Consider the following 27,376-nt stretch of genomic DNA (forward strand, 5'->3'; position numbering starts at 1 on the left):
GGCATTGTTGTTATTTTTATCATTATTATTCCTCCCCTTTTTTCTCTTTTATTCTGTTATTGTTCTTTTGTTTTGTGACATGGACCCTCCCTGGATCTGGAATAAAGTTGTTCGTTCGTTCGTTAATTTCTTATTACTGGTTATTGGAACATAATAAAATTGTTATATTATTTTGTCAATAAATAATTGATTTATTGTAAATAAAAATATTAGTATCGGTACATATGGACGTAAATTAATTTTACGTAAGTCACAGTAGTACCACAGCTTAAAAAAAACAAATTGATCCACAAAAACAGAGTTTGACTTCGCAACATGAAATTTTGTAAGCTCTATATTGAACAAACATACAAAGTCTCAACAAGTCTTGCATGCCCCAAAAATACACAATAGGGCTACCAATTCCATTTGAAGTAGCCATCTTAGGATCAATGCAATCCCGAGAACGTTGCAAAAATTCTGCACCCAAAGCCAGATTCTCTTAGCACAATGGGATATAGGAAAGATATCAATCATGTTTAGCACCACAAGAAATATTTCAATAAATTCCCACGTCTGCCTGTGTCCGCAGCCAAAAGACACAGGGGTGCCAATTCGGCTCAAAGTGGTTATTTGGAGTCAAAGCACCCATACATTTTTTTTGTAACTCAGCACCCAAAACCAGTTTGATTTAACAGCATGAAATTTGGTAGACATGTCCATCATAAATAGACATGCAAAAAAAGTCTCAAGAAGTCATGTCTCAAAAGACACAGAAGGTCTACCATTTCAAGAGGTCTACAATTTTGGTTAACAGATATTTTATTTTTTCTCACCATTTACTTTAAAATGTTTACTGAATCTGAAGGGGAGTGGGCAAAGGGGGTTATGGGTACACGTCAATGGGCAGCTGGAAGTCTTTGAAGGTGTAAAAGGAGATGTCACCAGCATCCACCACGGCAAAGACTACCTGGACATCACCACTCTGGAAGCTCAGCTGCTTGATGGCTGCCAAGTCCGGAACGGGCCCGCTGAAGCTGGAACGAAACCAGAACGGTCAAATATAAGTGTGATGTACAATTGGACATGAACAAAACTAGTGGGCACATACAGGAAGGGAAAAGTGAACAGAATGATAGGTGCCCATGTTTTTAAAAAGTATTTGCAGTGTATTGTTTCAGATTTTTGTACTACCTGTATTCCAGTTGTTTTTTTTTTTAACACTATATCTTTTGGTATTCGTGTCGAATATTTTGTATCATTGTTAAAAATATACCTTTACATCACCATATGGTGTAGAAAGCACTATATAAGCTCAGTCCATTTACCAATTATTTTGATCTTTCTGATTTTTTTTGTCTTATTTTTTTTTTATATATATTCTGATATTTTATTATTTTCCATGTGTATTTTTATTAATTTGTTTTTGTTGTATTTTTTTTATCTTTTCATATTTTTTCAGTTTTGTTTAAGTTTAGCATTGTTTTATATTTGATCATTTGCAAATTTTTGCAATTTTGTGGCTTTGGACTAAAGTATTACATACTAGTACATAGTACATGAAAAATAAAGCGAACTTTAGAATGGCGCATTTTCCCCCCCACCATCTTTGTAGAATTTAAGTATTTCCCACAGACTATTTTTACAAATTAAAAAAAAAGTATATATATTTTCATTTGATATTTTTCAGTAGTTTCTAATATCATATTGTCATTTGTAGATATGCGTTGAACATACTTTATTTTTCAAAAGTATTATAATATTAATATTTTATAAAAAATAATGTGAAATATTTTGTATACGTTTCGAATTTCTTTTCTCATTTTAATATTTTTCACCTAATGTAATTGCGTACCATTTATGTGTTTTGTGTTGACAGTCCATTCACAGACACAAGACACAAAAGATGTATTCATGTAAAAAGACAAACAACCATCATAATAAAGTAAACTCACCTGCACACGCACATGCGAGCAAAGGGTTTGCCCGGGTTGCTCTTCTTGAAGTTAGCCACCGTGTCGGGTTGGTAAACAGTGAAACAAATCCTCCACTCCTCTGAGGCCTTCAACCTGAAAGAGTGTGGAGCAGGTGGACCATTTATGTCCCGTCTAATGAACCATTAGGAGACTCACTACATCCATTTTGTTTTTACAGGAAACATCAACGGCTGCGTTCACACTGCAGCTCAATTCCGATTTTTTCAAAAGTATCTGACCTGGGCCTCTTTTGTATGTGGATATAAATCGGATATGTATGCGATGCGTCTGCACTGTGAACTCTCATCAGCACTCATCCGATTCATACGTCATCAAAAGCGCGGGCGGGAGAGAGTGCTTGGAAAGGAGACTACTGACACGTCTGTGAATATATACAAAGGTGTTTTGAGTAACAATGTTAGATTTTTATTTGTCTTTAATTTAATCGCACAACATGAAACATGAAGCATAAAGTTGACATGTGTGGCGATAGTAGAAATTCAGCCCTGCAGACGGTTCATCAGGAAACGGCGATGACATGACGTCATCTTCGGTAGACTTCTCAATGAAATAAGGATGTCGAGGAGTGTCCCCTCATTTCCCCAAAATATTTATATTACCTCTTCCAACCTCGTTACTCTGGTGACATGAGATGGGAAAAAAAATAAGTCCGACGGATTTCTGTTGCTTTTTGTAAACAGCACGTTCAAGCACGGGGAAGCCGAGGTTAGCAGCCAACCAGGAACGAGCGTGAAAACAGTCCACAAACCAGGAACGCGGGCGTTCGCACAGCTGAATTTGCATAATGTATGCAGACAAGACATATGAATCAAACTCCTAACACGTCCGCGAAACGAGTCCACCAGTCCACCGATCTGTACCGTGCGTTGGCACAGCTAAATTTGCATATGACACTGATAAAAGTCGCTTGCCTCTGCGCAGTCGGCGTCTGCGGTTTGGCTGGCGGTAAAACGCTGCGAGTCGGGTTACTTCCGTGATCACTGCAACGTGACGTTGTTTTGGATTTATGTCACTCGACGTGAGCTCTTTGCGCACGCGAGTCGCAGTACGGGAGCGTTGCGTTTACATTAGATGTCGCATTTGTTTTTGCAATATGAACAGTACATAAAAAGATTGGATTTACCAAATAAATCCGAATCGGGCATCACGCCCTGCAGTGTGAACGTAGACTTAGTGGAAGGACTGCTGATACCTGGATGCTTCCTCAAGCAAATGTGTGGACTTGATTACACTGATTTTGTCTAGCAGTTCACCTGGAAGTAACAAAACAAAAGTGATGTCAGATCCAACTAGCTTGCTGCCTAAACAGGCAGTTATGAAAACAGAAGTAAAAAATAAACACAGTGGTGTTTTAGGTAGGTTATCATCTGCTAGACTGGCAGTCACCTAAAGCCAGCATGTGTCTACTGTCATTTAGAGCCAAGTAGGTTGCTGCCTAAATGGCCAGCTGGAGGAAACAAACAAAAGCAAAAACAATGAATCAACATGTTTATGTCTGTTCCTGCTGCCAAAACCAACAGTGAGCATATTTCATTCAGGCACATTTAGGCAACTGTCGTAAGTAAGTATTGAAATGTTATCATTTGCTGGATTGATTGTCACCAGAAACTGAAGTGCATATAATTCAGATTGTGACTTGCTAACTGCCTAAGTAGACAGCTTACAAAAATGTGTTGAAATTTAATACAATGTTTTCCTCTGCTGGACTGACTCGCCCAAACACAGCAGGGTGCACATTTAATTTAGACCCAAACTGCTTGCAGAACATTTTTACATTTAACACCATGGTGATTCATCTGTGGGACTGTTGCCAAAAAACAAAATAGGGTGCATTTAATTGAAACCTAACTAGCTTGCTGCCTAAACAGGCAACTGAAAAAAACTTGTGTAACTTAATCGATGTTGCTAAATGAATTTTAGAATACCAAATTAGACGTGAATGTACGTCACATGGTTAGATGGCCTACCTGTGGAGATGGGTTGGGTGTGGTCATGTAAAGGAGTAACTTCCCTCTTCCACAAGTGTTCCGGACGTCCGCAGTCTCTCCTTTGCCGGCTCGCCAAAAGCTGATGATACTCGGCCCAGTTTCGGCACTGTTGCACCTTGAAATGAGGAATTTAAGATAGTGATGGCATTTCACGCTAAGTTTAGGATTTTAAACAAGTGGGCATTTCATATTGGGGTTTCAAGACAGGCTTTCGATTCTACGTTAGGATTTAAAATTAGGATTTCAAGTCTGATTCAAAGTGGGGCTTGAAGCCAGAGATAGAGTTTTAAATTAAGAATTGATTTTCAAATTAGGGTTTCAAACAAAGATGGGGATTTCACATGAGGGTTTTGAGACTGCGTTTTTAGGATGTCAAAGTTAGGACGTCATGCTTAGGTTAAGTTTTCAAACTAAAAATCAAATTTGGATTTTTAACTCATATTAAGGTAATAAACTATGAAAAGGATTTTAAAGTATGGTTTCAAGCCTAGGTTAGGGTTTGAGAATAGGGTTTCAAGCCCACTCCACACCTTTTTATCTCTGTTGACACCCCTGTTCCTCCTGTGATTCTTTCTCTCCCTCTCTTTGTCCTTGGCAGACATCTTCACCTCCCGCTGGTTAATCCTCCTTGTCCACGGTCTGACGTCACACTCACCCACCGTCAGACCACCGGGCAGCAGAGATGGGTCTGGAGAGGTCAAGCAGCTGGTGTGCCTGCGCACTGAGGCCACATCAGGGAACACGATGGAGTCATCCCAGCTTGAGGAAGGATGGCAGGTATGTTCATTGCACTCATGGCCCGCAAGAGGGTCCGTTATCCACCAAGGTCGGCCACCGCTTGAATCTGCCGAGGGGCTTTGCGGCCCCAAGGTGCCTGGTGAGGACATCGGCTGAGATTCGGGAGGTGTTGGATCTTCTTCTGCTTCCTTTCTCTTCACAGCGGGCAATATGTGTGCTTCGCTATGGCTAGATTTAAAAAACAAAAATAGAATTCAAACCCTACTTGCTCGCTGGCTACGGACAGCTGATTTTTTTTTTTTACATGATCAAACAAGATTGTTTAAATGTGATGGTTATTTAACTCATTTGCTCCCAAAAACATATAAAAGCGTTCTATTTTAAATATTGCCATGGTCCGAAAAACGTATTCATATACGTTTTTATGTATTTTTATGCTAGAGCATACACAAGACTTCAATGCTGCCTCTGAACTGAAGAGAACGCTTAAAGCAAATGTAATTATTACAAAAAAGTCCAGCAGGTAGCTGCAGAGTATAAAAGATCAACCAGGGCCATGTTGCAAAAAGGCTGGCCCCACTGTTTTAAACAGGTTTGTTAATAATGATGAAACTTAGCTATATTCTAATGCTAATTGCTGCAAAACGGAAACATAGAAAAATACTTTTTTTCTTGATGAAAGATGATACTCTAATCTTTGTATTGATAGGTTCCATGTTTTTATAGCAATAGAACAATATTCTGTGGGCTTTGCAATATCAGTCAAAATCAAGTAAAACAGCCGGGAGCGAAGGGGGTTGCTTCAGTGAAAATGGCTGGGAGTGAATGAGTTAATATTTAGGTTTTTACTTGGTATGTCTGTTAGACCGTCAACTGAAAGCAGCAGTATTTAATTCCGACTCAACTAGCTTGCTGCTAAGATAGGCTGTTATGAAACAATTGGGAACAAAAAGAGCTAAATTAAACTTGGTGTGGTTTTAAATGTTTACTCGTCTGATGGACTGTCAGGCACCCAAAACCAGCATGGGCCACGTTTAACTGAAACCTAAAGCTTGCTGCCTAAACAGGAAGCAGAAAAGTTAGTTTTTCTTCAATACAATGATAGTTAAGATTTCTACTTTCATTCACTGCTGGAGTGAATATCACCAGATACCAGAAAGAGTACGTTTCAGGCCCAACTAGCATGTAGTAGTAAAGCCAGCAGGGGGGCTATCAATTAATTCACACTCAATAGGATACTGCCTGACAAGCTGTTAAAAAAACAAAACACTTTTTCTTTTTTTCTAGCTGTGACACCTGCAAGTGGCGACAGGGCTGTCGCTGCGCTTCCTCTTGAGCGTCCTTCCACCTCGTGACTGCTGCAAGTTGAGTTGCCTGGCGTAAGACGACGGTTCTGAGCTAAGACAAACAGAAAAGCATGCTGATGTCTGGACCTCAAATACCTCACTGCTCAGCCATCTTGTCCCCGTTACCTGGCATCGAACCTGTGCACCACGTAGCCGAGCCTCTTCAGATGCCCAAACACCTTGGGGAGGGAAAAGGAGGAGTTAAAGGTGTTCACTGGCATTTTACTTTTCTTTCTTTTTATCAATTTGGTGATCATTTCGGCGGTGTTAAGGCTTGTTGCGTCAAATTTTGTGGGAATTTATAGTTTTGTTTTGTCTTATCCACTTTCTTGTACGGTAACATCTGTTATATAGTTAGCACATTTTTTACCTACTTGCCGAAAATGACCTAAACATTTATGAAAACTCACCAAACTTTGCACACTCGTTGGGCTCGGAGAAAATTGTGATATTATGAAGTTGCCATAACAACATAACATATAGCGCCCCCTAGCGTGGAAAAATATGCACCAATCCCGGCACGTTTGACCGAGGTCTACGAAAATTGGCAGGCACGTGAAGCGTCCCAAGACACACACAAAAGTCATTGGAAGCCATATACTAAAATGTACAGGAAGTGAGCTATGAATTTTTGAATGTCCAATTTTGGCCCGTTTTTGCACATTCACTGTGGTCCTTCTTTTTGCCCATTTGCCAACAGTTTTCATCCGATTGACTTCTAACTTGGCATGTAACATCTCAAGACCTGGGACAACAACTGGGGTAAAAAATCTTGACTTTGAAATACTATATGGGGTGACGGGGGCGGGACCTCAAATTTTGCCTTTAATATTTTCTTCATCAAAAAAGAGAAAATGCTTAATAACTCCGCTATAAAAGCTCCAATAAATCGCAAACTTCTCATGCATCTTAATAGTTACGGCCTGAAAACAGCTATACGGTAATAGTTGGTTATACATGTAGCGCCACCTTGTGGTGACAAGAAATGTCATACCTTACATTTTTATCTACTGTGCAAGTACATTTGAGGGATCCAGTTGAAAGCCTTAAGATGTTTCTCATGCTCCACACCGATTATTGTAACTTTTCGCCAAAGGGCGTGGCCGTTACGGTGCGTTAACTTGACCCAGATGATCCTATCTTCTCAAAATTTGACACATTTGATGAGAGTCCAGGCCTGAAGACATCTACAAACTTATACTTATTCGTACTGCTAGTGCCACCTACTGGCAAGTTTGTTTTTTTAAAGCATTTTTTCTTCAACTTTCTTCAACATTTTTTCTTCAACTGATTTTTGAGGGTTTTAATATTGATCAAAACTCATTGACCTTTGAACACAAAAAAAATCAATATGTAAAGGTTTATTATGCCATTTTCTAAGGAATTTGGCTTTGAATGTGCCAGTACACAACGTGCCCGTACCCCAATGTGCAAGTACCCCAAAGTGGCCCGGGCTGCAAGGGCCGTTTATAGCTGCCCGCAGCTCTAGTTTTTAGTTTGGTATTGTATACTATGTGCCGAAAGCTGCTGGAACTAAATTTTGTTATGCTTGCATATGACTACAAAGATTTTTGATTCTATTTATTTATTTTTCTAAAACAGACGCATTTTAGATTTTTTTGGGGGGCGGGGGTTGCAAAATTTCATTTACATTCATTTCAATGGGGAATATAATAATGATGTCAAATACAGTATAAATCTTTTGAGCTACAAGCATGGTCATGAAGGGAATCAAACTTGTATCTCAAGGCACCACTGTAAGTACAAACAAAAAAAACAAATGCAGAACTGAATTTTGTTGCTAATCTTCGACATATCCAAGACTAACGCCATCAAAGCCCCATCATGCTATTTGTTATATAATTAATTTTGTTTTTTGGTAATAAACACTCAATAACTCAACTCAATAATTCAACTGGCACATAATAAAACTGGCACTGAAAGGGTTAAAATCCTTCTTCTTCTTTTTTTTTTAAATGGTAGTTTTCAGCAAGTCTGAAAATAACCCATTGATGAATGATGATTACATAGCATTTTGTTTGTGCGTTTACATTCTTGTTAGAACTTTTGAGTAAGACACAAGGGTTGCTATGAGCACTTTTGCTTGCACCTGATACTGCTGCAGGCTCACGGTATCAGAAGACAGAAACCTTTCAAAACCGTCCTGGATGGAGAGTGGGAGGTCCTGGTAGAACACCTGCACATTGCCCTGATACACAACGGCAAAGTAAGCCACGGTGCGGGAGGCAAAAAAGGGATGCATGGTGCTTTAGGTGCCACTCACACACTCCATCAGATAGAGCGCCTCTTCGGGGAGGAGGTACTGCTTGCCACCGGCAGAGAATCCCATCGTCTGCCAGAACTTGCCCTATAATACCGTGAGATGAACACACAAGTGAGATAAAAGCCCCTTTCACATTGCCTGTTAATGCCGGTATTTATTACAACTCTTCACTTGTAGCTGTTCTGTATAAATGGTACCTAACACAGAATGAGAAAGGGTGGAGGAGATGAAGCTTCGACACTCACCGCTGGAGACTTAAGCTCCACAATGTGCTCACTGGGGATCCACACACCTTTCACCAGGTTACTGCTGCAAAAGAAAATTAAACACCATAAAAGACAAGTGACACATAACGAAGGCATCATTATGTTTGCGTGTCCACTCACAGCTTTTCCACTCGCTCCTCCGACACCAGGCTCCAATGTTCGCTCAGGCTTTGTTCCAGACGCTCACGCTGCTCCTCTGAGTCATCCGGGTAGAAATCTTTTTGGCCACGGACCGGGATCTTGTGGCTCCGGGTTCGGGCTGAAAACAGCTCAGAAGGGCTGAAATGAGAAAATTGAAATATTCAAAACAAATGACATACTTGGGCTGTCTGATATAGGTTAGGTAGACAATTTAACATAACTCGGCTGGTCTATATGTATGAGTAAGCGCCGTCACGCCTATCATGTGTAGTTGAACAAGTGCAACGTAACCTGGATATTTGTGGTTTGGAAACACCTAACTTAGGTGAAGAGCTTCACTCCTTTCTTGCCAAAACATTGTGAAACTGTATCTGCTGCTCATCTGTTTTTCGCATAAATGTTACACTTGTCGCTTTATTACATTTGATTGTGCAACTCGAGTAACCTTTATGTGGAATTAAATTACACAAGGCACAGTGACGTATTAGCTCGTTGACAAGAGAAGCGTGTTGCCGCAGGTCGCACATACATATATAATATGATTAACAACTTATAAACACACAGTACGTTCCCTCTGGTTGTTTGTGTATTACGCACCCTACATGTATAGTTAGCTTAAATAAATCAACTACGAAACACGTGTAAACAGCTGGATTATAAATAAATACAAACAACCAAAAGTATTCATATAAAATAACCTGTAAGCGATTAATGTATTTATAATCACCACTTAATTCCCTTAAATGCGCTAACGAAAACGAAAGTGCACCTTAAAACTTCGCTGTAAAACTTTGGCTCGGTCTTGTCCGTGTTTTCGTCCGCCATCTTGGTGAGGTCAAGCGTTCGCGCACTTCCTTCCTTTCTGGGTCCTAGTGCCACTTGCGTTTGACAAATCACGGTTAGAATGAATGACTCACAGTTTCACACAGTCCAATGATATGTCCATAAAACAGTCTCTAAACTACTACGCGAGAAAGATGTTCATTGTATGATGATAAATCACAATTTTATTCATTTAAATGTGTCAACGTTTACCTGCACCGACCATGTTTTGGTCCGCCGCTGGCCCGCTAGGTTTTAGTGTCCCTCGCATTCAAGGAATCTCGTTACTATGGCTCGATAAAGGGGATCGTGGTTGACGGATTTGTCACTTGTGCAAGTTGTGGGGCTACAGCTTTGAATGAAACCTGGCGTATCGAGTGTACATAACACTACAACAAAGTAGTTGCGTCAGTATGAGTCATTGCTTTTCAATTCCCTATTAATTAACTAGGACAACAAGAAGCTTTTTGACCTCTACTGGAGAAAAACGTTATTTCTATTTGAATGACAGGGGCTTTGATCTTCGGACATTTTAACTGTTTTTCATATTGTAGATCGGCGAGAGAGAACGTCTCTTCCATTAAAAAGTTTTCAGTATATACAACGTCCTAGGCACGGACGGGGTTCGAACCCGCGATCTTCGGTTTACGAGACCGACGCCTTACCACTTGGCCACCGCGCCTGGCAGTGCTGAACAGCCTCATATTACGTTTTTTACGTCAGAATATATTCAGATTTTGTAAATATCTAAATTTGGTAAATATCTAGATTTTGTAAAGCACAAGAAACGTTGCTTGAAACGACAGTTTGTAAACACTACCCCTACTTTGCCAACGCTACGCTAACATTTCTGGTTGTGTGTTCTCCCTCCCTCCACCAACTATCCAAAGTAGGACTCAAATAAGAAACGATGAAGAATATAAATCGGAAAATTACTTAGATGAAGTCTCACCGTATGGCGCTTTTTAGTGGCCTTTGAGTGACAGGCCTGAAAGCTTCGATCGTACTTAGCACGTTAGCTAGCTTTTTCGCTAGCGTGTTCGCCATTGGAGGAGGAGAATTTATGTCATATGACACACCCGGAAAAAGAAAGGCGTCGCTGTAGGAGCTCCTCGGGACCGGGAAGGGCGATGTCCGTCCAGAGAAAAGTGCTCTGTTCTCTGGACGAGTTGTGATGTCTTGAACGCTGCCTGCTCATCTCGTCGGGAGGTGGGGAGGCTGCGTTACACCCTCGGGAAAATCAGGAGTGAAGTCGGCGGATGTGGTGAGTAATATTTGTTATTGTTTTGAGTCGTGGTAGCTTGTTGAGTGCTAACGGGTTAGCTTATCAACATGTTGGAAGGCGAAGCGATGATTGTATTAACTTCTCGCTAAACTAAAATGCAGTGCATCACATAATAGCATCATTAACAACCCGTAGTTTCCAAATAATGCAACATAGAGGGGCCTTTCACACAGTTTCTGCTTAATTGCCGCACTTGAGCATTAACATAGGTCCAAACATTTATCTGCTTGTGCTTTTCACACATAATCCAGCAAAGCGGGGGTAGCGTCTACTAAATAATTGGGACACCTGTTTTCTTAGTTTGGTCATTTGCAAACTGAGCCATGATTGGTCCTTACCTGAGCCCTGAGCACATGTGATGTCATTTTCAGTCGACAGCAAGTGGCGACATGTGTTTTTAAATGTATTACTTGTACATGGAAAAAAAATTGAAGTTATCAAATTGATTATAGACAAAAGAATAACTTCTTACTGCTAAAAATGGTGAAATGAGTCATTCAAGTATCCCTTTAAACTTGTATCTAAGGCACTTCTATACATAAAATGAGTATTACAGCATAATTGCACCATCATTAGGGTTGAAATTGGCCTATTTAGCAAAATGTCTCTTCCAGAGGCACCACGTAACCGCAGAGTCTGTCCGCGATGCCGCTGGTGTTAGACGCCGTGTGGGCGCTGTGGAGCATCACGGCGGGGATCTACGACTACTTCCATACCAGCGCCATGGAGGAGAGGATCCACACGTTGGAGAACGTGCTCTCCATACACCAGTTTGTCATCGCGGGCCTGTCGGCGGGCCTCATCCTGCTCATGACGTACATCCTGTGGAGGAAGCACTGATGAGAATGAAGATGACCTGTGCACGCTCACGATGACTGAAAGGCAACGGAACGGACCAAAGTTGTTGTTTTGTGTGTTAACTGTTACTGATTTTCACTTGTGCGACTGACGACTTGCCACCCAAGGCTCCATTAAGCTAACTTACATGCCAATGCCGAGACAGAAAGTGCACTGATTAGTCTTCTTGCTGCTATGACATCTATCTGCCTACCTCCCAGGCAAGATAAGAAAGAAATGTCGGGTAATTTTGAAGATTTTATTACGAGTTAGAAATGCAGCTCGTCACACATTTGACCAACAAGTTAGTCAAGCTGCAACTTCTTGCCTAGATTTTTCTGTTGTTTTTTGTGTTTTTGTTTATTTTTAACTATGTAATTTCTCTGTAGAGTGCAATAGTGTATTATGTTGTTGTGACAAACGACTAACATGGATGGCTACTTTAAAAGGGAGTATGTTCGAATAATAAAAGCTAATCAGAAATTAATTATTAATTTTGTTTCTTTTGTAATGTACAAACACATTGTTTACCTTGTAAGGCATTAAAATATTATAAAAAGACCACATAAATACAGTTTAAGCCTAAAAATACCCCTCTCACACACAAAAATTTTAACTTATTAAAACAATTTAAACTCGTAAAGGTATTGCAACACAATCCACATGATGCATATCATGTAAAACACTGCATGCATATAATACAAATGGATAAAGCAGAAGAAAAGTTGTATAGTTTCAGCCTTAAAATTCTAACCTTGCTCTGCAAGCTGAATTCTCGAGGTATTTGTGAGTTCACAAACTCCAGAGAATACATCTTGTTCCGAGCCTGTTGATTTCCACCGATGTGGTTCGGACCAATCGCAGAGCGACATTGTGTTTTGGGCCTGATATGCATCTGTGATGAAACCAGGAAGCCAGCGCCAACGGCGGGGCAAACAAACCTAACATGGACGAATGGATGCTGCAATTAATTCTGTTCTTGCATAATTACTCACCGTTTCCTTGTTTAATGCTGAACAGCGAGAGGCGCTTCGTGCATTTTTAGCTGGTAAATATGTTTGTGCTTTTATTTTTTCCCTATGACGAGAACGAAGACATTTTCATCCGTGGTCGTGATTGGTCAAAACAAACGTGCACGATGCCGCGTCGTCCAATCAGCTCGAAGTATTGTACAGAATGTCCCGCCTTTCCCAAGTAAATCACCTTGGAGCAGTCCCAGATTGATATTGTAGAGAACACCCTTGAGTGAATCACAATATCAATCTGGCTATTGCCAGGTTATTAAAACTGTCCTCCCACACGCGCTACTGTATTCACATTTAAAACTTCTAAAACCTCTATATAAGTAACATAAAAACCCGCGATATTATCATAAACGCCTCTTTAATGTCTTGAAAAGGCGAACGCTCCCGTCAATCAAATGACCGCGTTTCACAAACAAGTGGGGTGATTGGCTTGAGCACTCGGAAGGCGGGATCTTTCAATGCGTATAAAAAGTGGACGCGTTCTAGCCAGCTTTATGTAAGGTTTTGAAAAGGGAATAGAGTTATCGGTCGCCAAAATAAAAGTAATGAGTTGACTAGATAATAGCACATATTAATTGTAATTGGATTTGTAGAAATAAGTTAATATTCATTTATTACGTTTTATTATGAGATAAACAAGTTGTTTGTACGAAAAACACGATAGAGCGTATTGATAGCAATCATTACTTTTGTCTTGAAAACTCTAACCGGAAAACTGATTATTTTTGCTCTGACTTGCCGCGATAGTGATACCTCAAGTTGGCAAAAGGCGCTCAATTAACGATTTACAGAAATTAGTTTGGAATTGTAAACTTAAACCTCACTCAATGTGCATTAAATGCGCGCGCGTGTCTGTGTTTTAATTAATTGTCGTTTTTCCTATTTTTCTTTCTATGGCGAGGGCGGAGAGTCGCTTCGTGCTCGATAGCCGGGCTAAGGAAGTTAGCTACCGAGCGGCGGCGTCGGGTGGCTCTCGTCTCCCGCATTTGGAGCCTCTCCGCCGTCTTTTTTAACTAAACCGCGCCGGAACGCCTCTCTGGGGTCTCGCTTGGACATGTAAAAATAATATTGATAATTAAAAGCCCCCGCAGCTGTGTTTAATTGTATGCAGCCTTTTCCGGAGACGCCGCTACTCTTCCCCCCCCCCCCTTCTTTTTGACAAAGAAAACAGGCAAGTTTCTTTCTCTCCTAACAAGCAAAAGCCGAAAAAGATCCCCTGGTTCCGGCGGATGGCTCCACACAGGCACGGCACCTCGGCTGGAGGCCAGCCGGTGACTTCTGGTGGGTCAGGGGCGAGGGCGAATGGACTGTACTCGCTGTCCTCTTCCGACGCGAAGAAGCCCAACATGCAGCTCGTCCAAGCCGACCACGAGTTGTTCCTGCAGGCCTTCGAGAGTGAGTTTCAACGTCATAAGTTACTTAATTCGTTAAACACGTTTGTTGTGGTTTTGTTGGAAGTGATGATTACATAAATGGAGGAGGGAATGAACGTGCTTTACCCATAAGCTCTGCTTTGGACTATTTTACTACCACCACCACCATCATATCTTCTTTTTCAATCATTTCTTTATCTAACATTTCATCAAACTGTGTTGTTTCTATTGACATTACTAAAAATATTTCATTAGTTAAATTTTTTTAAACATGAAAAAGAATGAAGTACTGTACTTTATAATATTCCAGCCAAAATGACACGAATTAACAATTTAGTTACAAAGTAAGAAATCTCAAACTGTTGATGTTATAGACAATAAATGTAATTTTTTTTGGTGGGGGCGGCTTGGGTTGCAGAACCGACCCAAATCTACAGGTTCCTCCGCACCAGGAACTTGATCTCTGTGAGTTTTTCGTGACACATTACAGTATTTTTTTAGGGTTCATTAAAAAAAATTGTTGACATGGAATTACTCTAACAATATCCTTCTTTCCTTTCCAATTTTAGCCCATATTCCTACACAGGACTCTCACGTACATGTCACACAGGAACTCGAGGAAGAAAGGCAAGAGGTAACAACCACAAAATGTTGCTTTAATTGGTTTCCTTTTTATTTTACTGAAAATCCAAAGTTTTTTTTGTGTGTTTGTTTGTTTTTGCTATCATCACATGCTCACCTGGACTAATTATTTTACCACACAGACTGAGTGTTTATCCTCTGGCAATTGAGCTCCATTGTTCACTTTGATACGTGTATCATCTTCTTTGTCAGACAGCAGCGGTTCAACTTTCACTTCCTTCCGCATGCAATTAGTTGCCAATGAAAGTGCAAACTACAGTCACAAACCTGAAGTGTTTTCTGACTCGTGCTATACAAGTGCTTCACATTAGGTCTGCACAGGTGTTTTCACTTAACTCCACAGGCCGTCTTTGCATCTCCAACAAATCAACCAGTTAAAAGTGTTTGAAAATAATACCTAAGTATGTGAGAGCCTCAGGAAGCAGCTGCACACTATAAAACACAGTGATAGTCTCTTAAGAAATACACAAATAATGGTCAAATGTGTGCATGCATTTTTCTCTGTGTAAAAAAAGTATTTGGCCAGCACTCATCATATTTCACACTGTAATATGACCTAAGGCTCAAGTTGTCATCACATTTTGTCACCTCATGACTGCACAACCCCCCCCCCCCCCCCAACATAGCCTCCAAAAACACGTGTCAGTATTTTAAATGATTAGTATATAATGTCCTGTCAGAGCACTTTATTGAGGAGTTACAAATGCTAATTGAAGCAAATAAATAAGACAAATAACAGAAATTTCACTTAAACTTACAAATGACCTGACTTTCCTGTTTTCAAGATACGAACCTAACATAGCTCGGCCAATCTTATTTATTAATTTTTTATGAACAAAAATTTGAGACAGTAACGCTAGGGATTGTAGCGGACTCAATTCAAGTTGCTTCACAATGATGAACTGTTTGAAAGTGAACAAATCTTCAAAGAAAAGCCTTCTGCCTGTTTAATTCAAATCCCTTTTGAGGTTTACAACTAAACATAAAGCAAGGAGAATTACATAAAACATTAGCACACAACTTCGCCATGGTAATGCTTAATGCTAATAAACAATGCAAGGCTAACAAATAGTATCAGTGTCGCAGTGTTCATTCTTTAAATAAAATAAATAAAAAAATTATACCGCTTTTCCTCACTGGGGTCGCTAGCGCGTTATGGACCTGCAGGCAACAATTGTTTCAACAAGTGATGCAGCAAAACATGTAGAAAGACAAAAAACAACAAATATAATGTTCAGTCAAATATTAGCGCATTGTCTATCTCCATGTACAGTACATCTGTATGTGTGTATTTTGAAAGATGTTTGGACTTTGGGATTTTTGTTATTTTTTTAACAAAAGAAAAATTCTGAAAATAGCTATGTCTCGTCTTTGTCAGCCGATACCAATCAGCTGAAAATCATGTGATCATCCCGCGAACATCCAGTTCAGCCGATTTCAGACATGTCGCTCGGTGTGTTTTCTTTCATCCCTTTTCCACAGTGTTATTAGGACAAAAGATGTCTCGGTCGGGTGACAACAAGGTGCACGTTAGCGGAGATCTCCAAATGTTGTTGTTGCTGCTAACGTGTCGTTTGTTTGCCCAGGAAAAGTTCCAAAGTGGACGACCTGCTCTTCAGAGTGGAAAAGATGCAAGGAGACCAAGAGACACGTGGGTAAGAAGAGACCTCCGCCAAGGTCCAACCATGTTGACTTGGTCTGATTATTTTGGGAGGGGATCATGTCTGTTCCACTGTGGCTCCATTGTTTCTGGTTGGTCACTGCACCACTTGGCCACGATGCAAGTTGCACTGTAACTCACTCTTCAATAAGTATAAATAAAGATTTTACATACAAATTTTTACTTGCGTTTAATTTAAGGTTTTTTTTGTAATTAGTTAATCAATGTGTTAAAAAAATGACGATAAAGTATTAGTAAAATTGTTTGGGTTTTTTAAAGTAATTTTTGTATTAAATAATTGTTTCATTTATTATAAAGAAATTATAAATCCAGTGGTGCCAGTGTGATGTGAGTTGTATTAATTGCCTGTATTAACGCAAAACACTTTTATCGCAAAGTTCCTTTAATATTTCTTATTAATAATTCTAATATTTTACTTTATTAAAAGTTAATATAGCATAATTAGAATCAGTTTGTGCTTCAAAAAGCTTATTGATTGCGGTGTCTGTTGGTGTGCACGACTTGGCCACCGGGGGCAGTATAATGCAGTCATCTGGACACAATCACGAGTTTCAACTGATTCAGAGGGTGGAGAATACTGTGCTGTATATGCGGGTGAGCACATGTCTATCTACATGTGTTGATGTGTTCAGATATCAGTTGCTTAACACCGCCACATACTGTAGATGCTGTTTGTTAGTAGGGGTGTGAATTGCCTAGTACCTGGCGATTCGATTTGTATCGCAATTCATAGGTCACGATTCGACTCGATACCGATCAATCCCGATACGAATCTATAAATTGATTATTTTGTTTTTGTTTTTTACTCAAATTTGGAAAATAATAATCAGTAAACTTGTACACTAAGTTTTGTATGAAAATTTATTTATCTGAAAATTCTGGCTCATAAATGAGCCACTGCATTTAACAAACAGTTTGCAGTCTGTTTCATGTTTGAACAGCACTGAAATAAAATATTAAGGCTTAATGTTCCATTAATATAACATTCTTCCATGCTTAATGTTTGAATCTTAACCTAATTAAGAAGTTTTTTTGAAAAACGTTTAAAAATTGATTCAGCCGCATTTCGAATCGATTAGAGAATTGCGCGCTGTAATATTGCAGAATCGATTTTTTTCTAACACACCTATTTGTTAGCATATCAAGTTTGGCATTTTATGTGTTAGCATTAAGCTAGTGGATTTTGCCGTAGGTGAGTTTCTTTTATATGCGCAATGTTGAAATTTCTTGACTTGCATGAATGCAAATCTGCCCAACTCAATGCGCTTTTCTCACCAGCTTGGCGCCCAATCTGCAGCTCACCTTCACTGGCTTCTTCCACAAATCAGGTAAGTTTGCATCCCATTTGCTCTCGTTCCCGCCAGTTCACTGGTTGACTTGTTGCTTTTTGTTGTGGCCAGGGCAACCGTCTCAGGATTGCGAGAACGAGCAGAACTCTGTGTCTCTGGAGGTTTTTCTGGTCAAAGTCTGTCACAAGAGGAGGAAGGTGAGGTGGGATGATGTCATCAAATAATCAAGTCAACCAATCAATGAAGTTTTTTTTCTTTCATTCCTAGTTGAGCCACTGAGAACCACAGTGGGCTAATTTAATTGTCATTTTGCAGGAGAGTGATCTCAAGTTTTAAGACTTGAATAAAATCTGGGGATTGATATAGAAATGTTTGCGTCTTCTGGATATAGTTTTTTTTTTATACAGAGATTGTTGTTTTCCTCAGACAGGCATTTTACCAAATATGATTTTGGACTTGACTCGTATTGGATGTTGATATTCAGTTATTTTGCTTGCACTTTTATCCATAACTGAGGCACTGTCATGTCATCTTCAGTTTCATAAATTGGACCCCGTTTGGGATTAGGAATATGGTGCAATAGTGGTCCAAGTCCAAACATCCTTAAAATGTTAGTGTGCCACAAAAAATGATAAATGACAAAATCATCGTTAACTCCCAATCAGAAGCCCTACTTACTTTATGATTTCTCTCACTCTCTAAACCCGACTTTCGGGGGTGTTTTTGCAGGAGGTGAAGCCTCATTTCATGAGTGTGGTCATATTGCAAATGGGAGTTGTTCTGGTGCTGTACTGATGACTCAGGTCAAGGGCTAATTGCTAGGTGCCATAAAGGACAAACCTTCATTTAGACCAGTATTCATCAGAAGAATATGCAAAGTCTCATCATTTTTGCATTTAATTTAAAAATGACAAAAAATTTAGTTGGCCCACTCTCATTTTCTGCCTAACATAAGTATGCTCCCAACTTTAAGTCAAAGAATTTAGTCAAATTTGCAAAGCATATGTTATCGTTTGTCATGCTTTATACTTTTTTTTTTATTTTTTTTTATGAACCCTCACCAAATAATGTCAAATTTAACACACCTGATATCTTGTAACATGAATGAGTCAGTAGTCACCAGAGGGGAAATGGCTAACTGGGCACAATTGCGACATTTTCATTTAGGGGTGTACTCACTTTTGTTGCCAGTGTTTTGGGTCTTAATGATTGTGTGCTATGTTAAGGGAACAGTAAAGTTGTACAGTGTTCCCTCGTTTTCCGCTGGGATTAGGTTCCAAAAAATACCCGCAATAAATTAAATCTGGGAAGTAGTTAGCTTTATGTTTTCCATTTATTATGAATGTTTTAAGGCTCTAAAACCCCTCACCACAGTTTATACACTTCTCATTGAGGCATTTACATTTTCTTACATTTTTCTCTTGTTTAAAACATTCTCAATGTTCAAACCTTCATAAATTTGATCAAATACGTACATTACTGTAAAAAAAAAAAAAGCATTGAAAATTGAACTAAAAGCGAACCGCGTTATAGTGAGGGAACACTGTACTATTAATCATGACGTGTACAGAGTATGTTACATTTGTAGCAAAGTCTCATCTCTTCAGTGTTATCCCATGAAAAAAGTGTGGGAGTGTGCTCACTATTGAGAGACACTAAAACAAACAGCTCTGCTTAAGTTTGACTAACCTTGAATCAGTCAAGCTTGATTAACACGAGTATGGGCCTTCCTTTCCAGGATGTGAGCTGTCCGGTCAAGCAGGTTCCAGCTGGAAAGAAGCAAGTTCCACTCAACCCAGACGTGACTTCTGCTGGCGGTCCGGGACATTCCGGAAGCTTTCCGTACCTGCTGGTCCCGAGCAGTGAGTTTGAAGCCAGCCATTCACACCTGGTCAAGTCCTACTCGCTGCTTTTCAGAGTGTCACAGCCCGGATATGACCACGGGCTGCCCCTCAATGGACGTGCAAATGGAGAGGCGCGCCACCACAGAGGTCAGCACAGAAACATTCGGATGGACTTTAAAAAAAAAACACACACACACACACACACAAATCTCATCTCACATTTTAAAAAATCAGATTTTTAAAAGATTTATTTCAGAAAGAATACTATTCAAATCGGCGTGGCATGGCTCAGTGGTAGCATGGTCGTCTCCCAACTGTGAGGTTGTGGGTTCGATTCTCAGCTCTTGTGACCATGTTGAAGTGTCCTTGAGCAAGACATTGAACCCCGATTTGCTCCCAATGGACCTGCATGACAGCAGCCGACCACTGGCGTTTGAATGTGAGGCATTATAAAGCGCTTTGGCCACCATATGGTGTAGCGCTATATAATTATATTTACTTGTATTCGACCCTGCGGCTAATACAAAGGTGCGACTTATGTATCAGATCACAAGGGGGCGCATTATAAAGGCAGAGCAAGAGCGTCAGGCCAAATACAGTAGGAGAGACAGAGCGAGACCATTTGCACCCTCATTATGGAAAAGAAAGTAGCGGGAACCCGGTCCGGTAACATTAAAACACCTGCGGCTTACAGTCAGGTGCGGCTTACATGTGTAGCAAACTCGAGTATTCCCCAAATTTAGCTAGCACGGCTTATAGTCAGGTGCGCCTTATAGTCCAGAAATTACTGTGCATACTATTTACCAATTATTATTATTTTTTTAAGTTTAATTTTAAGCATAGTTTTTTCATAAAAATCGGATTTGCAGCTTTACCCCCCAAAAAACATTTTAAATTATTTCTCAAAAATTCTAATTAAATTAGTGTTTCGCAAAAATCTGATTTTGAGCACTGTTTGTCGCAGAAATACTATTTCAAGCCCCCCCCCCCCTTCCCACAAAAATCAGTTTTCTGATTTGTATTTATTTTTTTCCCAGAAAAATCTTATTCATGATTATAATTGAACTTTTTCACAGAAATCCAATCCCCCACAAAGGTCTGATTGTTAGCATTTTTATTTTGTTTTACTTTTTAACTAAAATCTGATTTTTGGCTATTATTATTATTACTATTATTATTATCTATTTCCAATTAGTCTTTTTCACATTTTAATATTTCACAAAAACATGATTTTAATCTTTTTTTCCCTCATCTCTCAATACCATTTCCAATTTATTTCAAATTTGATATACAACAATCCCATTTCCAATTGTATCCCATTTTTGTCATACAAATCCAAATTCAGATTTTAATTCCATTGTGCACAAAAAGTGAGTGAGAAGGAAGATGTTAGAAATTATTTTCCCAATCCAGAGTTGTCTGAGGAATCGTTGGACAAGAAGAGACGGAGCGCCCCCGTCAGGGAGGACGGAGAAAGCCTGCTGGTGGCGCAGATGATGGTCTTTGATAAGAACAGGTGATGCACAAAGTCAAACACACGAAATGTTTGTTTATTATACATAAATATGTCAATATAATGAATGTATGTTGTGCGTTTTCAGACGTCTGCAACTGCTGGATGGCGACTACGAAGTTTCAATGCAAGAATTAACACAGCTGTGTCCTCTAAACAACATGACGGCAACATGGGAAACAATACTGGACACAAAGGTAAGGGAGTTTTTTGTGCGTGTTGTGTGGGTGTGATTGTCAGAAAATTAGTGGTGTTATGTGTGCGTGTGTAGCACATGCCTCCATTGGAGGCGTTCTGTGACGGTCCGACCCTTCACTTCACTCTGCGTTGGACCAGCGACGTCTGCGACGATTCTACGGCTCCCGTTGCCAAACCTTTGGCAACGCGCAACTCTGACGCCAACCGGGAGAGCAAAGCAGCCAACACGTTGAGGAACGCGGCACACGCCACACAGGGTGAGACCCTCAAGATATTAACAAGATGATCATGTGAGGAGGCTGTAGAAGGTTTTGGACTGATTGGCCACATGTTTGCACGCAGCTGTGAAAGAAACCATCGACTCAGACAAAATCCACACCAGAACCAGAGAACATGTCCCAGCAGAACCTCGACCCAAACTACGCATCTTCTACCAGGTAAAGTGCAAATAAAACATATTATATCAGGTCAATGACTAGTTGTAATCACCTTGGACCAGGTAAAGTACAACTAAAACTTTGCCTTCAGGGTAATCTATGAATCAGCTTATACCCCTACCAGGTAAACAACTAGTAAATTACGTCGTCTACTGATTAAACAACACTTAAACTAGTAATCACCTTCTAGTGGATAAACTACTAGAAAACCTTGCCTTAAGTTCTACTTGGTAAACTACCCATAAACGTCACCTTCAACAAGGTGAACTACGACTAAAATTCATCTTCTACCATCTAAATATGCTATTAAACCAACTATGAAATCACCCTCAATGAAAACTTCATTTTTTTACAAGCTAAGCTGCCAATCAACTTCAACCAGGTACAGTAAACTGCAAATAAAAGTATGTCTTCTACCAAATAAAGTATGGTTAACTTCTACCTTCCACTGGGTAAAGAACTAGTAATTGTAAACTTTTATAAAGCTGATGCATTATTATTATTATTATCAGATGGACAGCAAGTAAACTTTACTTTCACCATCTAAACTACCAGTAAACACAATATTCTACTATCAACTACTTGTAAACTTTTACTTTCTACCAGGTAATATTTTAAAACTTCATCTCCTTTTAGTAGTGAACATGACAGTAGTAGGTGCACCACGAGTAAACTTGATCTTCTTCCGGATAACTTCACCTTCTACAGAGTATACTGCTATTAAAACTCTTCTTTACTGGGTAAGCTACTAGTCAACTTTGCCTTCAACCAAACTACTAGCAAACTTACAACTTTTAGCAGGTAAACCACCAATGAATTTAACCTTCTACCATGTTGACTACAACATGACAAATGTCACTTTCTACCAGATCATCTCCTTGTAAGCTTCATCTTCTACCAGGTCAACTACAAGTAAAGCTACATTTTCTAGCATGTAAACTAATGGTAAAGGAGAAGGAAAACTGCTAGTAAACTTCACCCCCAGCGATTAAACTTGACCTTGACTGGGTAAGCTATGAGTAAACTTACCTATCAGTAGCCTTCACCTCCTACCAGGTGAGCGTCAGTACATGTCATGTTCTACCGGGTAAACCTGACTAGTTAGTAGTTTCTACCATGCATGTGTTTTGTCTGTAGTTCCAGTACAACAACAATAGTCGTCAGCAGACTGAGGCCAGAGACGACCTTCACTGTCCTTGGTGCACTCTCAACTGCAGGAAGCTGTACAGTCTGATCAAACACCTCAAACTGTCTCACTCGCGCTTCATCTTCAACTATGTGGTGGGTGGATGCCTCTCCCCCAATTAAATAAACCACCTCATGGAAATGTGGCTAACCGCTGGTCAATGTTGCTGCTGTGCAGCCCCACCCCAAGGGAGCCAAGATCGAGGTGTCCGTCAATGAGAGCCACGGCGTCTCGTACGCGGGGAACCCTCAGGAAGTCCACGGCCAGCCGGGATTCGCCTTCAGCCGCAACGGACCCGTCAAGAGGGCGGCCGTCACTCGTGTCCTGGTCTGCAGGTACCCCAGTTACATGATAGAGAAATACATAAGTTATCGTTTTGGTGGCAGCAAACAGTTGACGTGAGTTTGGAGCTTTATTTATAGACAAAAGTAGTGTTTTGACATCATCTTGTGACATCTACTAACAAAGATGGCTTAGTATGAACTAGGGCCCAAACGTTATGGATATATATATTTATTTTTTAGACTGATGCTGATTCCAATATTTGACAGAATAACATTCAGATAACCATTTAATGGTTTATAAATAATGAAACAATGAATAAAAACACTATTAATAATGAAATAAAATAACAATACTAATCAGTACAAAATAAGACACCATGATGAAAAAGTATCATCAAACAAAAGAACAACCCATATGCATTCAATATCACATTTTCAGTGCAAAATTTATTTCCTTACATATTGTAACCTACTTTTCCACCCCACTAAATACTTTCCTTTATTATTGCAACTTTAGTAATTACACCTTCTTTTAACTTCTTCTTGAAAGTGTACTTGGCTTGTGTATTCATGATAATATCAGACAATGACTTCCATCCTGTATTTGCTCTATAAATGATTGAATATTTGAGAAAATTCGTTCTGGGTTTTGGAACTGCTAAATTGTTTGAACTATAGCTTGTCTTGTAACTTCCTCATGCACGTCATTGGCTGATTAATTAAATGAATAAATGGTGAATAAAATAACTTATTTTTGGTCTCTTCCACCGATTAAAGATATGAATTACAGGCAGATCATTTGACTCTTTTTACATTGTCTTAGTAATTGTTTCAGCAACAGAGGGAACAATCAGAAATATTTGTTTTGTATGTTTGAATGCCATTATACTTGTCTTATGTTGTAATGTGTTAGTAAAAAAAAAAAAGAAGATTTTTTACCACTTAAAAAAAAAATAGAAAATGTATGTCACTTCAGTAACTTGGCACTTTCTTGAAAGCTAAGACGTGCGACTCCCCCCCTACCTGCGATTGGACTTTTATGGTAAATGTCTGATGTCGGTCCAGGCCCAAGCGCAGCAAGCCGAGTCTGTCCGAGTTCTTGGATTGCGAGGACGGCGAGCACGAGCGTCTCAGGTCGTACGTGAACGGACACAACAGGCTGTACTTCAGGAGCGACAGCTGCGTGCCCAGACCGCCGCAGGAGATGGACGTGGACAGCGAGGATGAGAGGGACCCCGACTGGCTCAAGGAGAAGACCGTCAAGGTTACTACGACAACGATATGACGCAAAAGTATCGGCAATCATGCCGGATGTTGTTTGAATGAATGGAAGCGTAGTTTAGGCAGCGTTAGTTGGGCTTGAATGAGTTGCGATTAATTGTGCCGATCAATAGAGGTGATTGAATTTGTCCATTGATGGGTTTTTGTGTGTGTGTGTGTGTTGGTGGTGTTTCTTGCACACCTGCAGCAAATCGAAGACTTCACGGACGTGAACGAGGGCGAAAAGGAGATCATGAAGCTGTGGAACCTTCACGTCATGAAACATGGGTTTGTACCCAAGTTAACGTTAACCTACTATGCTCGCCGCCATCTTGCGCTCACGACATATTTTTTCCCCCCGCAGCTTCATCGCCGACCACCAGATGAATGAGGCCTGCCTGCTCTTCACCGAGCTGCACTGCCAACACCTCGTGCGCCAAAACCTGCGCCGCAACTTCCTGCTGCACCTGGTCAGCATGCACGACTTCAACCTGGTCACCACCAAAACCATCGACAGGGCCATGGCCCGACTCCAGGCGGCGGCGCACAAGGACAAACACCCGGAGGAGGAAGACGAGGAGGAGGAAGAATGGGAGACGGCGGTGGAGTCTCAGATGGACACAGACCAGGAGCCGTCCGAGTCTGAAGACGCCTCCAGGTGGCAGGAGAGTCGGAACTGAGTTTTAACGCGACCAATGGCGGAACCCCAACTGAACTTTGTGTTTGGAGGCTCCATGCTGATTTGGGCCATCAAGACTTGTAAGAATTGTAGCTCGCAGAGACACCAGAACAGCCTTGTTTTCCAGTCTATCCTAAACCTTGACGATTTTGTCTATGTTCCTAACTGACCTTTTTGTTGGGGTGGGCAACCAGAAAGCCCAAACTTGACTTTGTTTGGAACCTTTGGCCTAACCTTCTGAGCTCCAAAATGATTCTGGATCAAGGAGGCACCAGAACAGCACGTTTTCTTGTTTTGTTATCCCAAAACTTGAGGACTTTGTCCATGTTAGCAGAAACCCCAAAATTAACTTTCGGGTTTTAAACCTTCAATCCGGTTTTGGGGCCATTCCGGTCTTTAAGACAAAAAAATAATAATTCTGAATCATGTTTTTTCCTCTTTGTCACCCCAAAACGTAAGCAAACGTTCCATGTCCCTGATGTTGGTTGTAAATGTGAACGGACCAATAAGTGTGGTGTGATGAGAAATCCCACACAGTTTATTTTATTTGATTTTTTTTTTTATAAAAGAGTTAAGACAACTTTTAGCACTCAAAGACTGATTCTGGATCTAGGAGAGACCAGACCATCACTGTTCCTGCTTTCCCAAATCCTTGTCCAAGTTACGAGAAACTCCAAACTGAACTGTGGGTTTGGAACTGTCAGTCTACCTTTGTGGTTTTTAGGATGTCACGACTGAAGAATTCTGGACCCCAGAAAATTAAAAATTTCCCTTTGTCATGACTGATTGTGGATCAAGAAGACCTCAGAACTTCTTGTTATTCTCTTCATCCCAAGACTTGAGGACTTTGTCCACATTCCTGACCAACCAACAACAGTGGAGTGACCAGAAACCTTTGCAGAATCAGAAACTAGACGCTTTGTTTGCAACAATAAGCAAATGTTTGAACTTTTGATTCTGGTTGGAGACAACAGGACTTCATGGTTTCCTCTTCTTCCCATGGCTTGGAAGAGTTTGTCCCTGGTCCTGGCTGAACAATCATGGTGGAGTGACCAGAAATCTTTGCAGAATTGCAAAGTAGACTTTCTGGTTGGAACGTTAATCTAATTTACTTCTTTCTTTTTTTTTTGCCTAATTCTGTTTCAAGGAGACACCTGTTCCTGACAGAAGGACAACCACAACTCCTTGTAGAGCTCTAAATGTGATGTTTTCTGGGTGAGGGAGACACCAAACATGTTTTTGTGTTTATCTCAAGACAAATGATTTTGTTCATCTTCCTAATGGTGTTAGTTTAAAACCTTCACAGAAACACAAAGTGGACTTTTTGTTTGATTTTTGGAATGTTAAGATGAACAAATTCCTGATCAAAATTTCAGGTTTGTTCTCCAAAAACTGTAGAATTTTGTCCTGAAACACACCAAAGAGGAATGCAGGTTCCGTTTGAGTCTAACCTGGGTCAACTCGAACATAGCAATATGTTATCAGGACATCAGAGATCATCTTTTTCTTCTTGCCGAGCTTCTCATGTCTCGTTCAACGGTTTTGCATTTGTTTTTTCTCGCTAAGATCTGATCCAGAATCTGTTTTGTTCCCTCTGAGCCGATGTTGCCTTTTGCCAAACTTTAACATCAAATCTTTAGTTTGAGTGGTCAGCAGAAAATCCAAGTCCAAAATCAATAGTGAAGCCAGCACTGAGCACAAGTGCCTTAATGTTGCATTCTTCCAGAACATTTGTTTCTCCCCCACCCTTGCTGGTCCCATCATTCATTTTCAGAGAAAAGAACAAAAATACCAGTTGAGAATGTTTTATTACCTAAAATCCACTCTTGATATTGAAACCTCACTCTTGACATCATTCATGTTAGCTCAGCATTGGACGTGGCTATGCGCTAACTGCGTTTATTTGTGTGACTCATGCCATACATAGCGGCAAGAATATTATTTTGCACAACATGTACCAGCAGCCTGCTACAAACTTGTTTTCTATTAAAAAGAGCACATCTTTTTAATACTTTCAAGTCTCTCACTAAAATTATTACTAGCAATATTTTCAAAACGTGTAAAATGCTTTTGTATTAAAATAATCAGTAAGGAATTTTTGCAACAAAACATCCACATTTCATTGATAAATGTTAATATATGTACAGTTGATAGTCATGTTTTTTTCTTCATATTTTAGTACAGCTTTCAACGTTCTTTACAACACAAAACAACAGAAATCTTTTTTCTTGTCATCTTTTTTTAATTTTATTATTATTATTACAGGGCCACAACCCTCCAGC

The 27,376-nt window shown here is 40.0% G+C and overlaps 2 protein-coding genes, 1 long non-coding RNA gene and 1 other non-coding gene across 10 annotated transcripts; 2 read left to right on the plus strand and 2 right to left on the minus strand.

Moving 5' to 3' along the window:
• Positions 1-783: 783 nt before the first annotated feature.
• Positions 784-10,781, minus strand: tsen54 (TSEN54 tRNA splicing endonuclease subunit). 7 transcript variants are annotated; one of them, XM_086090772.1, is made up of 13 exons: positions 10,514-10,606; positions 9,509-9,617; positions 8,719-8,877; positions 8,578-8,641; positions 8,333-8,416; positions 8,159-8,257; positions 6,175-6,227; positions 5,999-6,100; positions 4,495-4,930; positions 3,944-4,079; positions 3,169-3,229; positions 1,935-2,048; positions 784-1,016 (listed from the first exon to the last, which is right to left on the minus strand). In XM_086090772.1, exons 2-13 carry the CDS (start codon positions 9,562-9,564, stop codon positions 866-868), a joined length of 1,515 nt encoding a protein of 504 aa, XP_085946898.1. In that variant the 5' UTR covers positions 9,565-9,617; positions 10,514-10,606; the 3' UTR covers positions 784-865. The 7 variants fall into 7 exon arrangements, with proteins under 7 accessions (XP_085946898.1, XP_085946909.1, XP_085946878.1 ...); XM_086090783.1 differs by having other exon boundaries at positions 9,509-9,608; positions 10,514-10,596; XM_086090752.1 differs by having other exon boundaries at positions 10,498-10,538.
• Positions 10,172-10,243, minus strand: trnat-cgu (transfer RNA threonine (anticodon CGU)). The gene has a single exon. It is a non-coding gene; the product is annotated as a tRNA-Thr (tRNA).
• On the plus strand, positions 10,401-12,170 carry LOC147181624 (uncharacterized). The gene is made up of 2 exons (XR_015096648.1): positions 10,401-10,825; positions 11,461-12,170. It is a non-coding gene; the product is annotated as an uncharacterized LOC147181624 (long non-coding RNA).
• Positions 12,171-13,202: 1,032 nt separating this feature from the next.
• Positions 13,203-27,105, plus strand: LOC147181625 (polycomb protein suz12-B-like). The gene is made up of 16 exons (XM_086090847.1): positions 13,203-14,103; positions 14,500-14,546; positions 14,651-14,715; positions 16,310-16,378; positions 17,683-17,732; positions 17,805-17,890; positions 19,432-19,684; positions 20,951-21,053; positions 21,139-21,247; positions 21,322-21,505; positions 21,591-21,685; positions 22,823-22,966; positions 23,049-23,206; positions 24,221-24,419; positions 24,624-24,703; positions 24,780-27,105. The coding sequence occupies exons 1-16, from the start codon at positions 13,938-13,940 to the stop codon at positions 25,093-25,095; spliced, it is 2,124 nt and encodes a 707-aa protein (XP_085946973.1). The 5' UTR covers positions 13,203-13,937; the 3' UTR covers positions 25,096-27,105.
• Positions 27,106-27,376: the final 271 nt, after the last annotated feature.

This window comes from Leptonotus elevatus, chromosome 1 (genome assembly GCF_054856555.1).
Source record: "Leptonotus elevatus isolate MCC_2025b chromosome 1, RoL_Lele_1.0, whole genome shotgun sequence".
NCBI lineage: Eukaryota > Metazoa > Chordata > Actinopteri > Syngnathiformes > Syngnathidae > Leptonotus > Leptonotus elevatus.

Bases quoted from the DNA above. Each gene is read 5' to 3' on its own strand.
- tsen54 (XM_086090732.1), bottom strand. From the start codon at position 9,832: ATGCGAGGGACACTAAAACCTAGCGGGCCAGCGGCGGACCAAAACATG. The intron at 8,878-9,508 runs GTGCACTTTCGT...TTCTCATTTCAG, and splicing joins TTTTACAGCGAAGTTTTAAG to CCCTTCTGAGCTGTTTTCAG. The intron at 8,417-8,577 runs GTGAGTGTCGAA...ACGGTATTATAG, and splicing joins TGGAGCTTAAGTCTCCAGCG to GGCAAGTTCTGGCAGACGAT.
- LOC147181625 (XM_086090847.1), top strand. From the start codon at position 13,938: ATGGCTCCACACAGGCACGGCACCTCGGCTGGAGGCCAGCCGGTGACT. The intron at 17,891-19,431 runs GTGAGGTGGGAT...CTTCCTTTCCAG, and splicing joins TCTGTCACAAGAGGAGGAAG to GATGTGAGCTGTCCGGTCAA. The intron at 21,506-21,590 runs GTGAGACCCTCA...GTTTGCACGCAG, and splicing joins CGCGGCACACGCCACACAGG to CTGTGAAAGAAACCATCGAC.